At 42.4% G+C, this 17,723-nt stretch overlaps 1 protein-coding gene across 7 annotated transcripts in view; it reads left to right on the top strand.

The window, feature by feature from the left end:
- The window catches only part of CROCC (ciliary rootlet coiled-coil, rootletin), a 94,946-nt gene continuing 77,223 nt past the window's right edge, over window positions 1-17,723 (top strand). For 4 of the 7 annotated variants that reach the window (XR_004537123.1, XM_033922293.1, XM_033922291.1 and 1 more), the window contains exons 1-3: window positions 53-122; window positions 4,514-4,658; window positions 6,772-6,920. Coding sequence is in view for 6 of the 7 variants with exons in the window: in XM_033922293.1 (XP_033778184.1) it covers window positions 81-122; window positions 4,514-4,658; window positions 6,772-6,920 (336 nt within the window). In the remaining variant the exon portion in view is untranslated. Of the gene's footprint in view, window positions 123-4,513; window positions 4,659-5,770; window positions 5,841-6,771; window positions 6,921-17,723 lie in introns of those variants that run through there. The other 3 variants (XM_033922292.1, XM_033922295.1, XM_033922294.1) reach the window with 3 other exon arrangements.

Below are 17,723 nucleotides of genomic sequence, written 5' to 3'. Positions count from 1 at the left end.
GGCGGGGCTTCCGGCGCACAGAGCCACAGCGAGAGCGGCGGCGGCGGCGAGAGGCCGGGAAGCGGCGCGCTCCCCTCTCCATGAGCGCGGAGGCAGAGCCGCGGCTCGAAGCGCTCATCCAGGTGCGACCGAAGCCCGCTCGGCGGGGCGCCCTCTGGCGGGGGGGTGGTTGCTTTGCTCGTCCTCCCGAGAGAGAAGAGCGCGCGCGCGCAACAGCCCCCCGGACCTCCCGCGCGATGCACAAAAGCAGGTGGGCGGGAAAGGGACATTGTCCTCCGCGAGCGCAGCCCTGGGAAAGGTTTGGCATGCAAAGCAAAAAGGCTCCTGTTTGCAATTGAAATAGCAAGACGAGGCAACGCTGGGAATGGAACCCAGTTTGCAAATCTATTGATGGCATTGCAGAGACACTTTTCTGTGGTTTATCTTGTGGAAACCACCTAGTTTAGGACTGTTAGAATCTGTTCAAGCACAATTAACACGTTTATTGGGATTTTTTAACCAACTTTGGGGTCCTTTTATTAAGGTGCGCTAAATGCTAAGATGCCCAAAGGAATAGAATGGATGTCTTGGCATTTAAAAGGAGCCCTTTATGAGGACATTTACCCAGGTGCTGTACGGCTTCACATCAAATGTAACCGAATGAAATCTGATGCATTAGATCAGGGGGTCAGGTTTTCAGGATTTCCCCAATGAATATGCATTGAAAGCAGTGCATGCACATAGATCTCATGCATATTCATTAATAATAATCATAATTTTATTCTTCTATACCGCCATGCCCATCGAGTTCTAGGCGGTTCACAACAATTACATTAGGATCCGCATTGACATGCCGATTTACAAACAATGTATTGGATTTACAAACAGTGTGTTGGATTTACAAACAGTGTGTTGGATTTACAACACCTTCAGCCGAACATGGCTGAAGAAGCGGAAGTGGGAAGCTAGAGAAGGAGGAAAGCGGTCCATAGAGGTGGGAGGGGGCAGGGCCGAACGGGCCGAAATCCTGAAAACCCGACTGGATTACAACACCCCTGCATTAGATCCTTTGGTACCAGCAAGTTATCGCCCCTTAGCTAACGCTTTCAGTTTTGACTAAACTCTTAGAATTAATAGTTTCAAAGCAACTTTCTGAATTTTTGAATAAATTCTCCAATACTTTGGTCTTTTCAACATGGCTTTCGGCCGTCCTATAGTACTGACACATTATTGCTTTTTCGGATTCAAAGCATAATGAACAAAAAGCGCTTTTGCTGGCTTCTTATAGTTTGATCTGTCAGCTGAGTTTGACGTTGTTGACCATAATATCTTAATCTCTCTCCTCTCATAAACTGGTGTAGGAGGTAATGTTTTAAAATGGTTTTGGAGCTTTTTGTCTTTGAGATTTTAGGTCATACACCCCCCCCCCACATCCCTTTTACAAAACCGTGATAATGATTTTTAGCGCAGGCCGGCACGCTGAATGCTCTGCCCAGCTCCTGACACTTGTAGAGTTCCTATGAGCGTCGGGAGCAGCACAGAGCATTCACATACCGGCCTGCGCTAAAAACCACTAACACAGTTTTGTAAAAAGGGGAGGGTGCAGTGGTTAGAGCTACAATCTCAGCAGCCTGAGGTTGTGGGTTCAAATCCCTGACCCTGCGCAAATCCTTTTACTAAGGTGCGGTAGTCGAATTAGCGCACAACAACGTGTCCATAGGATATAATGGATGTGTTGGCATGTGCTAATTTTTAGCATGTACTAAAACAGTTAGTGCGTCTTAGTAAAAGGACCCCTTAATCCCCTCATTGCCCCAGGTACACTAGATGGAGTTTGAGCCTGCCGGGAAAATGATAAAAGTATCTGAATGTAAAACCACTTAGGATATAAGTGGTATATATAAATAAATAAAATAATAACTATCTTTTGCATGGTTTTCTGATTGTGGTGTATCTCAGGGATCCCCTTTCGCACCCATTCTTTTTAATGTTTTGATTTATTTAGTCTGTTTTCTACCCCAGAATGTGGAACAAGTTTACATACACACACAGTAGAAGGTTAGCAACAAGGTTCCAACTTCACATCTAGCAGATATACAGAACAACAACAGAGAGAGAATTCCTATGAACTACGTGGAGGACCGAATACATGTTTTGTGGGCTGAGCAAACGTTAGGCCCTATAAGTATAGCCCATAGGAGGGGCCTTAAACAACCTGGGCCAATCAGAACCTCAGGCTCCTCCCCGTGCAACGGGAAGGGGAAGGCCTGCAATTTTGAAGAGGTGGGCAAGCTGGCCGGAGGGAGTAGGTATCCCTCCAGCCGGCCATCCTTCAGCAGCAATAACTGAAGATAGGCTTACTGGCCTGTAATTTCCCGCTTCATCTCTGCAACCACATCTGCTCTTCTCCAGTCCTGCCGAAACCTCTCCCGTCTCTAAAGATTTATTGAACAAATCTTTACGAGAACCCACCAGAACCTCTTGGAGCTCCCTCACTGTCCTGGGATGGATCCTATCCAGTCTCATAGTTTTGTCCACCTTCAGTTTTTCAAGCTGTTCATAAACACTTTATTCCGTGAACAGTGCGGAATTCACTCCATTCTCAGGTGTAACTTTGCTAACCAATCGTAGTCCTTCTACAGGTTTTTCTTCGTGAGCGCTGAACAGAAGTATTTGTTTAGCACGTTTGCTTTGTCCTCATCACTCTCCACTTAGAGATTCATACCTTCTTTCAATTCTTTTGCCTTTATTTTTTCTGCCACTAGTTTGGAGAATCACATAGGTTTTCTTTTTCTCTTATTTTTATTTATTTTCTTCACATAAAGGTCAGTAGCTCTTTTTATTGTACCTTTCAACTTGGACCACTGTTTTTCCACTTCCCTTATATCCATCCAGTCACCTTTCTCCATGCTACTAAAGTCTGCACATTTGAAGTCCAGGACTTTGAGTTTTGTGTGGCCATCCTCCACTTTGGCTGCTCTATCGAACCACACTCCCCACTCAGACATTAGAGAGACTTTCTCCATTTGTGAGAATCAGATCCAGTATTGCTTTTTCCCTTGTGGGTTCTGTCACCGTTTGTCTGAGCAGAGCCCCTTGAAAGGGGTTAAAGATGGGAATGATGAGGAGTTATAATTCAACTGGATCGTGTTGATATTTTGTACTGATTAAAGACAACTGCTCAAGGCTACTTGGAAAAAAGCTGGGCTAAAGGTAGCTAGGTAAAGATATTCAGTAAACTTAACCAGGTCTACTATTGCTACTTATTTGTATACATCTGCTAGATGTACACAGTGTTGTACATTAAAACATTCAAAAGAGAATCCTTGCTCAGTAGAGCTTACAGTCTAATCAAACAGGTCAAGTAGGGGGTCAGGGAGTTTCTCAGGCATGTGTGCATTAAAAGCAACCTTGCAAAAAGTGGTCTTCTAGCCGGGATTTGAATAGTGCCAGGGACGAAGCTTGACCTACTGACTCAGGCAGTCTGTTCCAGGCACATCGTGCAGCAAGGGAGAAAGAACGTGGTCTGGTGTTGGCAGTAGAAGAGAAGGGCCTTTCTCGATGAACGGAGATCCTAGGGAGAGATATAGAGGAGCTGTAGAATGAACACATTTGAACTGTAATCGGAAGTGGATAGAGAGCCAATGCGGTGACTTGAGGAGAAGGGTGTTGCAAGCCTAGCGACTGGAGGAATGTCAATGGTGCTTCCGTCTTTGCATATCTGCTTGAAGAGAGTTGGAAAGGGATTGGGACTTGTGTACTGCCTTTTTTTAGTTATACAACCATGAACTCAAAGTGCTTTTCCTTCTCTGTCCCAGGGGGCTCACAATCTATCAAATGTACCTGGGGCAGTGGAGGATTAAATGACTTGCCCAGGGTCACAAGCAGCAGTGTGGGATTTGAATCCACAACTCCAGGGTGCTGAGGCCGAAGCAGCAACCACTATTGGTCCTTTAGTATCAGACATGCACTCGGTTTTCTTCCCCTTCATACACAGACATATTCTTGCAGTAAGTAGGAAACGTAGGATGAATACACAGAAGTTTGTTTTAGGATGTAAAGCAGGCTTGAATGCTTTTCTTATTTTTCCTGACCACGTTAGAGCCTTTTCCATAACTTAACATTACTCATAATGAGCAGAAGTTAATGTTGCTTTAGCATGTTGGAAATCTATTCTTCATTTCTAAAACAACCTTGATAAACTTAAGACACCAGGTTACTTGATTGCTAATCCTTTCATACAGGGACATATTATGTAATTGGTCGTAGACTGCTCTGGATTATTCCATTTCTTTACAATGAATTAGGAGCATACCATTTAAGGCTGAAGTAAAAGAGACCAAGGTTGAGCTTGGAGTAGCTGCCTGCCTCCACCTGCTCAGCATCATTCTCTATCCCAGCAATTCACAGAACAGACTCCTTGAACTGGGACTTTGGCAGGAGAGGAAACCCATCAGAGCCTGTAGACCTACTTGAAGAGGAGTCAAGTCTAACTACCCCAGTGTTGCTTAACCTGAGTTTTCTCTTTTGCTAGCAGAAGCTGGAAAGTAGCATCCTGAGCTCCACCACAGAGAAGAACCTTACCATTCGTGGCACCACCGAGGACTCACCGCCCACCCGGCTGCCTGCCAGGATCCGACAGATAGTCACAGAGAACCTGACGGAGCAGAGTAGCCCAGGTATGGAGCAGAGCTGTGCAGCTCTTGGTTGTAGTGACGCTTTCTGTCTTGAAGGACTTAGATTCTGAACATCAGGCGCCCTCTTTTCTTTGATTAACCGTTCTACTACTAGCCATTCAGTCGTGTCTGACTCTTGGATACTCTGAAGGTCAGTCCTCGCCATGCTTCCCTGTTTTCCATGGCTTCTTTCAATTGCTTGATGTACGTTCCCGTGTCATTCTTGATGGTATCCAGCCAACGGGCCTTTGATCTCTCCTGTTTCCTTTTACCACTGACCCTCATCGCATGTCCAGAATAGGTCAGTTTCTGTCTGATAATCTTTCCTTCCAGGGACAACTCTGGGTTTCTATGATCAAGAACCTCCTTGTTGGTGATCCTAGCTGTTCATGAGATTCGTAGACGTCTTCTCCAGCACCACAGCTCAAAGGCATTGGTTTTTCTTCTATCTGCTTTCGTGAGTGTCCGAGTCTCAACCATTGCTAGCCACTTGAGGACAAAACGAGCCAATTAATGATGCCCCTTTTCCCCCTCCCCATCCCTGTTATCTATCATGGCTTTGGAATTCTGCCCTTTTCTCCTTATAATCTTCTTGCTTTTTTGTGTGTGTGTGTGTGTTTCTTTTATTTATTAGTTACTTTGTTAAATTTTATAATTTTTCATTGTAAACCACTTGATAGGTGGTATATTAAGTTTCCAATACACTTGAAACTTGTAGAATATTTGGGCCACTCTGAGATACTTTAAAACCTCATGGAAAGTGACGTTGAAATCACAGGACACTCGGCTCTAGCAGAAAAAAATCAACCATGCTACAGATAAAAGAATCAGCTAGAACCTTTGTTTGTGGTACTTTTCCCTACAGTCTGACTCCTAGTTAAAATGATCAGCAATCTCTGTATGGGAGTGTGGTGTGGCTCTATTCTGAGGCACTGCAGTGTTCTGGTCATGTGTCCTTCTAATGCTTTCCTTCTTACCATGCAGCTGGTAAACTCAAGGGCCCAGATGCACTAAAGCCAGCAATCGTCACTAAACCTGTTTTAAATCTGAACATATAACACCTTATCTTAGGAAATTGCATTGGCTTCCTATTGAAGCGAGAATACTCTTCAGATTTGCTTGCATCAGCTATGAGACTATTTGGAAATGCACCATGTTATAAGTTGAAACATTTCAGACTTTCAGGTAACGAACGCTGTACACGTGGTTGTTCCTTTTTCTCTTTCCCATCCTTAAAAGGATGTTTGTAGACAAGATTTCTTGAAAGAACTCTTATCTTTCCAGGCTGGCAAATGGAGTAAAACATTAAGTGGTTTGATTGCGGCTTCTAATTCCTATTAAATTCTCAAGAAAAATGTTAAAACTTATCTTTTCATAGCCACTTGGTGGGTTCAGTTCCAATATTCAGCGCTTAAGTGACCAGGTTAACCGCATAAGTCAGTCTATCTTTATGCGATATCCCATAGCTGGTTAAGCATTGAATATGGCGCTTAACCCCGCCGGAAACCTGGAAGTTCAATGCCCATTAATGATCCAGCATTGAATTTTCAGGCTTAACTTTGTTGGCGGCCTGCAAAACATTGATTGCCACCGGCTGAATACAAGACAAGAAATGAGATAAGGAAGACGACCATCGGGAAAGTGTGGCAGGGAAACCTACTTGCATGTATACTTGCGTGCTGTTTACAGAATATAGGCCAAAGTTAAGGAGGAAACGCTGTTTAAAAAAATTTCAAGGCGCCTTAAAAAAACCACCAGAATCGCACCTCTGGAGGCACCTAACGCCACTGTAGGTGTGGCTAATGCTGTAAGTTGCATTAGGTGCTGGCTCATGCCTCGAGGTGTGATTCACATCAAAGGTAGGCCTTGAAAACCGTGGCCTACGTTTCTGGTGACTACCTTTGCCAGAGGTTTGATTCTCTTAATTGTCAAGCCATCAGCGGTCACTTTTAAGGTGGCTGCTGAAAACAGCGCCTTTTAGGGAATCCGGGCCTTCGTGTCCTCTTTCCTCTCCACTGTGATCCGTGTGTTCTTTTAATAGACTCCTCAGAATCAGTGTTGTTTGTTCTGTCCTTAGGCTTTACTTGCTCCATTTCGTCTTCTCTTGTGCCTGCAGCAATACCCCTGGAGATGTCCTCCCTGCTCTCCCTTCAGGAGGAGAATCGCATACTGCAACAGGAGCTGTCTCGTGTTGAAGACCTCTTGGCACAGAGCCGGGCAGAGCGCGATGAGCTTGCTATCAAGTACAATGCCATCAGCGAGAGGGTAGGTGCTCATAGGGGGATGTGACCTCCTTTGTGATGGTTTCATTGGGGGGGGAGGGGGTTTCCTAGGTGTGCAATGTGTGGCGGTATAAAATCTGGTCAGGTTAAAAGAAAGAAGCTTGAGTGATTAGCTAACAGCAGTGGCGTAGTAAAGGAAGGGTGGTCCACCCCGGGCGCCATCATGATGGGGGCACCGGCACCCTTGCTCCTCTCTGCCCCCCCCCTCGCCTTCCCTTCCCCCGCACCTCTAGCTGTTCACCACCATGATTAACAACTCAAAAGTGCTCCTTGCAACCGCGTCAGCTCCCATCCACATCACTTCCAGGTGCCGCACATAGGAGGTGATGTCGGAGGGAGAGGATGCGGTCGCGAGGAGCACGTTGGTTGCAATAGTGAACAACTAGAGGTATGGGGGCAGAGGGGGGGTGCACAGCAGGGAGAGGCCCGAGACGAGGGGCCCCACTGCCCCAGGCGTCTCTCACCCTCACTATAAGCCACTGACTAACCGTGATCTCCAGCTCATTGACGTAGTTCCTGTGAATGCGCGGTAGTCTCGCCAACGTATTAGATTTCCTTGCAGAAGCTAGGATTTGAATCCCACTTCTGGCACCAACGCTTTTATTGACTCAATGTAAGCTCTTCATGGCAGGCACATATTGTCTGACTATTTATCACTTTTCTACAGTGCAGTATATGTTGAGTAGTGCAATAAGGATACAATTTATTAATTCTTTTCTGAAAATTATCTGCTCTGTATGTGGATAAAAGTACACGATGGTCTGCAGCATACCCATGCTTACATTCTGGCATTACTTTTTCCCTTTGAGAACTGGGGTAACATCCAAGTGCAAAAATGCCCAGAATGTTGCACCGGCCTGCATATAATCCTTTTATTCTGATTTGTCTTATAGGTTCCACTGTTTTTGTTGTGATCTAGGTTTGTTAATGAAGCAAATGAATTTGAGATTAGTGTAACTCACTGCAGTCGATGTAATGCTGGTTCTCTGACAACTGAATATTCATTCATTCAGTTTTCTATACCATTCTCCCAAGGGAGCTCAGAATGGTTTACATGAATTTATTCAGGAACTCGAGCATTTTTCTTTGTCTGTCCTGGTGGTCTCCCAGTCTACTGTATCTAATGTACCTGGAGCACTGGGGGGATTAAGGCCTAAATTCTCAAAAAACCACATTAAAACAGCTATCGCAGCCGTTCTGGTAGCGAATTTATAAAAGAGAGTTATTCTCCAAAAAACTCTCAAGTAAATGAGGTTGGTGGAAAGAAGTGAAGACTCGCTAAATTTGCATGTGCCCATCGCCAGTGATAGTAATGGGCACATGCGCAGAATAAACTCAAAAAGAAAAAACAAAACGCAACAACAGCAGGAGAGATGTTCAATCTCTCCTGCTGCCAAGTGACCCCCCCCCTATGGGAGGGGCCTTAAACAAGCTGGGCCAATCAGAGCCTCAGACCCCTCCCTGGTGAATCCAAGTATGCACCGGGGAGGAGAAGGCCCATTTTGAAGAGGCGGGCCAGCTGGCCGGAGGGAGTAGGCATCCCTCTGGTCAGCCATCTAATTCAAGGTATGGGGAGAGGGGTCAGAGACGGGGGTGTTGTGTGGTGCTGGGAGAGAATGGGCATCTCTCCCGCTGCTGTCACTGTATCAGAACCCCTGGACCAGTCCCTGATTTTTGTTGCCAAAAGCTGATGCTGCTCTTGGAGAATGGCTCGGCAATTTTAAAGAATCCCCTGGAGTGCTCATTTTAATGTTGAAGAGCCCATTTCCATGGAAGTGTTGGAGACTGCTTGAAAGCTCGCTACAGACAGAGATAAGCTGTTCTGATAATCTGTTGCTAAACCAGTTTAGTGACTGCGTTAAACTTTTGAGAATCTGGGCCTAAGTGACTTGCCCAGGTTCACAGGGAGCAGCGTGGATTTGAGCCCACAACCTCAGGGTGCTGAGGCTGCAGCTTGAATCACACTCTCAGCATTCTTAGCTTCTCCCTTAAGCTCTGGCTCATCCTGCTTTGTAACCTTAGCTTCTTCGCCCTCACTGCAGCCATTGGTAGCCCTGGTGCTGAGGCTAAGGCTAACTATCATTTGATCACGAGTGGCCATGCATTAGAATACAAAAAACAAATAAGAAGGAACACATCGTCCCTCCAAAGTAATTACAAATAACAAATGACCTTTCCCAATGAGAGAATACCGAGGCCAGCCAAGTCGTCGCTAAGTTGTTATAGAAACATAGCGTTCCCAAAGCAATCTAAGCAACTCTGTCGTCCGACTCCAAAGTGCAGTAAGAGTTACCAGGAAGAACCTATATCCTTTTTTTTTTTTTAATTCTTTATTTATGATTTTTGACATTTGACAAACATCAGTCAAATAAAGGAAGAAATACACAAAAATATCCACAGCAAACACAAGAACATCTTTCCCAAGATAAGAAGAAAATAAGACAAAGTATTGTTGGTCCACAATAAAAATAGATGGTGGAGCTGAATTTAGACGGAAACAACATTATTAACTGGAAAGTAAAGCTGGAGCTAGACAGTCCCTGAACATAACCTGACTGAGCTTCACGTTGTAGATACGTTCGGCCCTTTGGCTGAAATAAATTCGGACAACTGAAAACATAGACCAAAACACACTTACAGGGGTAGAAGTTCCCCTAACTGCACTGCCTGAGGTCTCCAAATAATCAATTGTTTCATCCATTCTGACAACGTTTGTCATAAAGGGAACTTAAAGTGCTTTCTTTTTAAAGATGCTTTTAACTGAACTATTGTATTTTAGAGATTAATCTATACTTGTTCTTTTTTTACATTTATTTTCCCAGTCCCCTTATATGTTCCTCACATTTTCTACATCAATTGTATTTCCCCCCCCCCTTCCCTATTTGTGTCCATGGCCTGTAGGTCCATAATTACCTAGTATGTATTGTTGTCAGTCTTGCAGTTTTCATAGAAAAGTATGTTTTAATTGTTAGATTTTTGTTTAAATGTTATTTTATACCTTGTACAACGCTTTGTAGTATCGAAAAAGCGTTTAATCAAAAAACTGAATAAACAATAAACATCTTTATCCGCTATAATAAAACCCTTAGCGCGCATGCGCAGTTGAAACTTCATGCGGCCGTGATCCCTGATCCGTGGCTTCGTGTCACCACATGTGCAGTAGGAGCCTTCGGCGGTTTGTGACGCGGTTTCCCCTGCAACATTCCTGCCCCGATCTCTGACGCCGGCTGACTTCTGACGATGCCTCTCCTTCTCACCCCCGGACCAGCAGCGGCAGCAGCCATGGGGCATTGGCTAGGCCGGCCTACTTCAATAATGCAAAGCGGGCCAGCCTAGCAAAAACCCCGAGGCTGCCCGGCCTAGCGGATGCTGGACAGTGAGCAGGTAATGGAGAAGGGCTACTGCTGGACAGGGGGAGCAGGGAAGGGGTGCTGCTGGACATGGGGGAGGTAAAAGTAAGGGAGAAGGGAAGACAGACAGGGGGCAGAGAGAAAGAAAGAAAGAAAGAAATGCCTAAGTCTAGCACCTGTTAATCAGGGATCTCAAAGTCCCTCCTTGACGGCCGCTATCCAGTCGGGTTTTCAGGATTTCCCCAATTAATATGCATGAGATCTATGTGCATGCACTGCACTGCTTTCAATGCATATTCATTGGGGAAATACTGAAAACCCGACTGGATTGCAGCCCTCAAGGAGGGACTTTGAGACCCCTGTGTTAATGTAACGGGCTAAAAAATTAGTACTTAAAGAAAAGTTTAAGCACCAGTCCTTGCCTGAATCTATAGAAAATTGTTCAGTATCCAACCTCTTCAAGGAAATTAGATAAATTCAAAATATCAGCAGAGTTTATCTGCTGATTAGGATTTTGAGATTGAATTCTCCTAGGTAGGTAATCTAGTTTTGAGAGAGGTACTGACTGTTTTCTATCATACTGATGTTTATTTGTATTTATAGACACCAGTGCGGTGTACATTAATTAAAAAAGAAAGGAACGCCAAATCAGGTTGCTTGTGGGTCCTGCGGCTCTAGCTGACTTCCTCCCTCCCTGTTGCTAGCACACACCATGAAGAGCGAGCTGATTTCTACTAGTTTTGAAGATGGAGCAGGTGGCTGAAGCCTTTCCCTTTTCTTTCTGACCTCAGTCCCCTACTGAAATAGCCCCAGTCAGTATATTGTGTTCACAAAGCAGTGATTAGAGGGGCTTGCATCTTTTTGTCTTATATACAGAACTGCATAAACAAGTCCCTTTGCATTGATCCTACTGATTGGAGATGGAAGTGTGGGTCACCTGTACAGGTGCTGAGAGGTTCTGTTGTCTGGAATATAGTCATAGTGAAATCCATTTCCTTAAGGATCATGAGATGGCAAGAAATTGCCATCCTTTCTTCCTTTTGGATCATCGGGCTTGTCTGGGCTTGTTCTGGTGACTGATTGTAAGGAGGATCTGTTAGAACTTGCCTCAGTGGAAATCAAGTGTATGAAGATAAAAGGACTGTCACCGATTACCAGATTATACTGGAAATGGGTTATAGAGCCCCAGAAGGGGGAGAGGGGAGTGGAATGGTGCAGGAAGCTATTTACGCTTGTTTTTCATCTGGTGTCACAAAAGGATTGATGAATGGCATGAGAAGGAACAAACCAATATCACCTATGCTTGCATAATGCTCTCACTCTGTATATGATTAAACTTTTTACTAAAAATCCTGGGTTTTAGAGAAGCAGTTTTGAGCTTGTTATAGATTTTTAATATGTGTTCTCCAAGAAAAAGATTAAGCACATATAAAATCAGGTTTGCTAGCACATCTAAATCCCCTTCAGCTCATATAATATATTCAGAGCAACACACAATAACACCAGTCCCCGTTTCCTCCTTGGGTTTGTGCTATACAGTATCTGTTATGGCATACTCTGGGCCCCCAACAAGCTGTATTCAATTCACAAACAGTGGATTCAATTATTTATTCTTGCAAAGCACTTCCACTATCCACTATATGATAGTGTCAATATTTTTTTAATATTGATATATTTCTAATATCATAGTTAACTTCTCCTATATTTTGGTGGAAAAAAGCCTCGGATCTGGAACACATGCACCATCCGGTGTCTGTATATGATCACAGTTCTTGCTCCTGATTGTAACCATCGGCAAAAACCACCAGCCTACCTACTCTACTAAATCTTTCTTTTCTTTTTCTTTTAATTTTCTACTTTAAATTTCTTATTTCTATATCTTTTTTTCTCTTGTGTATTATATCCAGGAGAATTCTATAGCAAAGTTCTATTTACTAATTGATTGTGGCCACCTACTCCCAAATCAGTTTCTTTCTTTCTTTCCTGGATTTTGATGCGGCAATCGAGAAGTCATCGGGCACCAAAGATTCCCAGCTCGTCTCCAAACTCCCCAAAAGGTAATAGCACCGCAAAGGACACTGATCTTAGCCGCCACGGGGGTCAAAGAAGGCAATAGCAGGGTGAGGGGTTCGGAGCTCACTCCACCGATGTCTGCTTAGTAGCTCGACATCACGTGACCGAAGAACAAGCATTTAAAGGTAGCAGTTGACAGGAATAATTTTGCAAAACCAAAAACACACTTTGAAATTTCTGCATACAAATGCTAGAAGCCTAAAAAATAGATGCGAGAAGTTTATAGCACAAAATGTATTTGTCATTCTTCTCAAATAAAGCTACAACTCAACATTGTTTAAAAAAACACCTGAATGGTCATCTTGCTTAATAGAGAGGTGCTTGCTGGCATTAAATAGTACTTATGTGCTGTAAAGAAACTTTCTGACTGCATCAGGGGATTCTGCTGTTAGACTCATTGTAAGATGACAAACCCCCCCACCCCCCTCCAAAGTTACAAGCTGAGGAGACAGGAAGGATCCACAGAAATTGAGAATGGAAGAAGAAGGAAAGATGGGTGTAGAGAAGAAGATGACCAGCTCAGTTTTGGTCATGTTCCGTTTCACATGGTGATGGGACATTTAGGTTGTAACCACTGTCATCAATATTACGTTTGTGCCTGTGCTTCCGAGGTTATGTGCTTTCACTTAATATCTATATGATTGTGAATTTACCATGAGATTATGACGCCTGATGCAGGTTTTTAAGTTCAGAAACATGGCTCCCTGTTGAGTCGTAGCTTTGTGGTGGACATTGAGAACTCTTCTAACTTGTTACTTTAATAAAATTGTTGTTTAGGCCTCTTAAGGCCATTTCCCTCCTTTTTTTTTTTTTTGGGGGGGGGAGATCATTATCTGGCCCTACTCTTGTTGACTGGGACATTTGGGCAGCAATGTCAGACAAGCAGGCTGACCCTTGGGCCTAGATTTCTGGTGTGGAGAGAGAGAGAGATCTGGGGGTCATCAGTGTAAAGATGGTACTAAAAACTATGGGAGGACATTAAAGCACGAAAGGAACAAGTATAAAGAGAGAAGAGGTTCCAAAATAGAGCCCTGAGGTACATCAGCTGACAGTGTGATGGCAGTGGAGGAGGATCTACCAGATCATACACTAAAAATGTGATTGGAGAGATGAGAAGAAAACCAAGATAGAAGAGAGTCCTGAAATCCAACTCAGAACAGCATATTGAGATGTAGGTGGAGAACAGTGTTGAGAGCACCGGTCGAGAAGGATGAGGATTGAGTAAAATCTTTGGTTTTGGGCACAAACAGGTTACTATGGACTTTCTGTAGAATATAAAGGGCGAAACTCAGATTATAGAGAGTCAAGAATAGCTTGAGATGAAAAAAAGTTGAGACAACAGTGTTGCGTAGCACTTTCAAGTAACTTGAATGAGAAAGTTAGATGAAGCAGTACTTTGAAGGGCAGGTAGTATCCTGTGAACATTTTCTTTGGAGTTGTTTACATTTTCTACTGCAACTGTTTCTGATACCTTCAAACATGCTGTAATGTTTGAAGGTATCGGAAACAAGTTGCAGTAGGAAATGATAGATTGAGGATGGCTGTAGGGGAGATAGAGTTGAGTAGATGGTTAGAGGAATAGATAGTGGGTTTGGAGGATAAGAGATGATGTGCATTTTCCTCTTCTGTGATTTTTTGAAAAGGAAGAAATGGTGGCAAGATTTGAAGGAAGGTTGTAAAAATGAGAGGTGAGGTAAAACAGTGGTGAGGAGAGTGGAAGGGTCAGGACTGCACCGAAAGTATCTTCGCCTGCATAGTTGGGTCTGTCTGCAAAACTTGCTTTTGTGTGTTTTTCATGTGGACGTTTTTAATTTTGAAAATGGCCAAAAAAGGACTAAAGACCAAAATGTCTACATAGGTCATTTTGAAAACAGACATTTTCTTTATTGGATTTCCAGATGTTTTTTCCCAAAACATCCAGATTAGACTTAGATGTCCTATCGAAAATGCCCCTGCAAGTATCTGTTATATGAACCCCAAATAAAGGAAATCCTGAAAGTTAGACGGAGACAAGATTACAGCAAAGATAGGGGTCCAATACAATCTTGTACATAGGAAAATTCTTAATTGAACTTAGGCAGGGTTATCTAATTCTCTTCCACATATTACTCAATTTAATACATCGGAAGGAATAGATATAGCTATGGGAACTGGAGACTGTCTTGATAAGAGGAATTTCTTGAAATGTTTTGGGTCAAGGAAAACATAAGTTCTTTCTGAAATCTTTATAATACATTTACATGGAAATTGGAGGAAAAAAGTCCCTTTAGATTTAAGAGCTAAGAAAGCCTTTCTTCTCAAAGGTCAGGAAAAATCAAAACTAAATACTTCTTCCGTTATTCATGTCATTACAATGCAATAGATCTTAAATGTCCAAAGTATGGTTTCTCCAGGAGCCACAGGCATTTTTCCAATAAAATATCAATTTCACCTAAGTAGAGGCTTCTTCAGGGAGTCCTCAAAGAATAACCTAAGGTGATACATTTTAATAAGTCAAACTACTTGTATCAACAATTTAGTACAAAAGGCTCGGTGCTGTGGTGGCAGACTTCAAATCCCCCTGGGTAAGGGAGTGTCGGTCATTACTCTCTTGTCATCCTAACAAGCTGGAGTCAGGGCATGACTATGCGTTCAGAGGAAGTCATAGTGCCTGGCTCCTGGCCAGGTATTATCGCAACAAGGGCTGGGTAAAATAGCACAACCCAGTGCAGATGCTAGATTTGCTTCCTGGATTTCCAGCTGAATCAGAAGGAAACGGCTGAGCCTAAAGAATACATTAAAAACAAATGCATAATTTGTACAGTAAACCCTCGATTATCTGGACTACAGCTCCCAGTTTGCAATGCATCACCCTCTTCAGCGACGCTCTTCGAGTGACGCCAGTGCAACGTTCTGGAGCTGAGCAGCCACTTTCCAGGGAAAAAAAAGGCTTTTCTCGGCATAACCCCCACCCCCAGAGGGAGGGATATTTGTATTTTCTGGACAATCACATGTAATGGACACCACTCTTCCCCCCCCCCCGAGCATTCCATTAAATCAAGGGTTTACTGTAATAATATAAGTTTTGCATAGCAGTATAGATACCGCCCCCTACTGTCCTGTCTCTGTGTGACTAAGCAACAACTCTTGGAATATCATCTTTCCTCTTATCTGCTCATCTGGCTAAGATGACAGACTGCCCTGGGTGAGGACAAAGATCTTACCAGCAGCCACCCTGTGGCTGGCATCTGGGACGTAGCCAGGAATAACTGGTCAGACTGGATAGTCTATCTGCTCCTTTTCTACTGTCATCTACTTTGGTACAGTGTTGAAAACCTTCATTAGCTATAAATGAAAAGAAAAATCAAATTTTATTTTATTACTTTTTTAATCGAACTATGCGTGTAAGACACGGTGTTACATAAAGAAACCAAATTTATTAGCTGCTGTGATAAACACCAGCCTTCAAATCTAAAAACACCATATTGGGATTCCCCCCTTCCCCAAGTGAAAATTTTAGGTGTAATTTTTGATGATAAACTAAATTTCCATGATCATATCAGCAACATTGTGAAAATCACCTTTTATAGATTACGTAAAATTCATTCTATCTCGAAATTTCTCTGTGCTAAATCACTCACTATATTGATTCACTCCTTGGTGATTTCTAAACTTGATTACTGCAATTCTTTATTCAAAGGAATTGCACAATATGAAATAAAACGATTACAAATTATCCAGAATACAGCTATAAAATTAATAAATAACTCTAAAAAATTTGATCATGTAACACCACTTCTCAAAGAGGCCCATTGGCTTCCTGTTAACTACAGAATCACTTATAAGCTATGTTTAATTATCTTTAAAACTTTAATTAATAAGACCCCTGCTTTTTTATATAGATTACTGATTCCATACTCTGCAAAGAGAATTTTACGTTCTAGTGAACAAAATCTGCTTTCGATCCCATCTTTAAAAATTATTAATACAAGAAGACAACTTATTTTTTCTTGTACGGCACCTCAAACATGGAACGCCCTCCCTATTTCTTTACGGGAGGAGAAAGACCTTGGAAAATTTAAAATTGAGTTAAAAACTTTTCTTTTTAAAGATGCCTTTTCTACATAATTTTATATTTCATGAATTAATCATTTGGTTGAACATGTTTTAATTACTGTCTATCCTTTTTGTATATGCCCTTAATGTTTCTTCTTTACTTTAAAATTATATTTCATCCCTCCCTTCCTAGTGTTTTATATTGTTTAAATTTAGAATATTTTAGCCATTATTTAAATTGTATGTATTATTATGTATTGCATTATTATTGTTCTTTGATTTTACATTGTAAATTTTAAATGTAAATCGCTTAGAATATCCGATTAAGCGATTTATCAAGGCCCATAATAAACTTGAAACTTGAAAGTGGCAACAGGAATGTAAGTCTTCATTTCAGGCTTGGGTTGTGATGAGCTGGAAGCGTTCAGCAGGAGCCAGCTAGAAAGCAGCCCCCCCCCCCCCCCCCCCCCACCCGGGAGAATTCTTTGTCTCATTGCCTTTTCCCTGTGCCACACTCTTTGATTTTTATCTGCTCCTTAGCTGGCTAGCCTGGCCCGAGAGCCCATGACAACTGCAGAATGAATGAAAATCATCAGTTGCCAAGGTAGCTGTTGAAAGGGGAGACGATACACGATGCAGATTTGTTAGAAGGAAATATAATTGGATGCTGCTTGCTTTCATGCTCATTGTACCTGTACACATGAAAAAAAAGTTTAGATATAAAAATTCTAACCTAATCTGACATACAGTCCTTTAAAATAACACATGATTTAACTAACATTCACCTCTACCAATAATATAATGCAATCATGTAAAAGCTTCTATAAACAGTTCTCTTCAATATCTTCTTGAATCTCTGAACATCAATGGTCCGGTCAAACACTTCCATAACAATACTCCTGCTCAGGTTCTTGCATAATGTGCATGGAATAATTCATCCACTGCCAATTGCATGGTTCCCTCTGGTCTACTCATTTGCGTCAGATACCAAAGAATCTTATAATGAATAACTTTTAAAATCAATACTAAAACTTTGAAAACAATATGAAATTTAACAGGTAATCAATGAAGTTAGTTGGGAAGGAGTGTGTTTTTGCTGAAATCTCCATTTTGCTGTGGTTGAGGGGACCTGAAAGATGGAAATGGTGCATTTTCCCCATTGCTTACTATTCTATTGGCATGACGACACAGCTGTTCCAGCTAAAACTAACAAAACCCCAAACAAAATTGTACAGAGGAAAAATGAACATCTCAAAAGAAAAGTCCTCGCTAAATAAATCGAGAAGTGGTACTTTATATCAGATACAATAATTGATGAAACAATATAT

Source organism: Geotrypetes seraphini, chromosome 15, assembly GCF_902459505.1.
Source record: "Geotrypetes seraphini chromosome 15, aGeoSer1.1, whole genome shotgun sequence".
Taxonomy (NCBI): Eukaryota; Metazoa; Chordata; class Amphibia; order Gymnophiona; family Dermophiidae; genus Geotrypetes; species Geotrypetes seraphini.
Note: the sequence above shows the minus strand (reverse complement) of the source record. Positions and strands in the feature narration are given on the sequence as shown.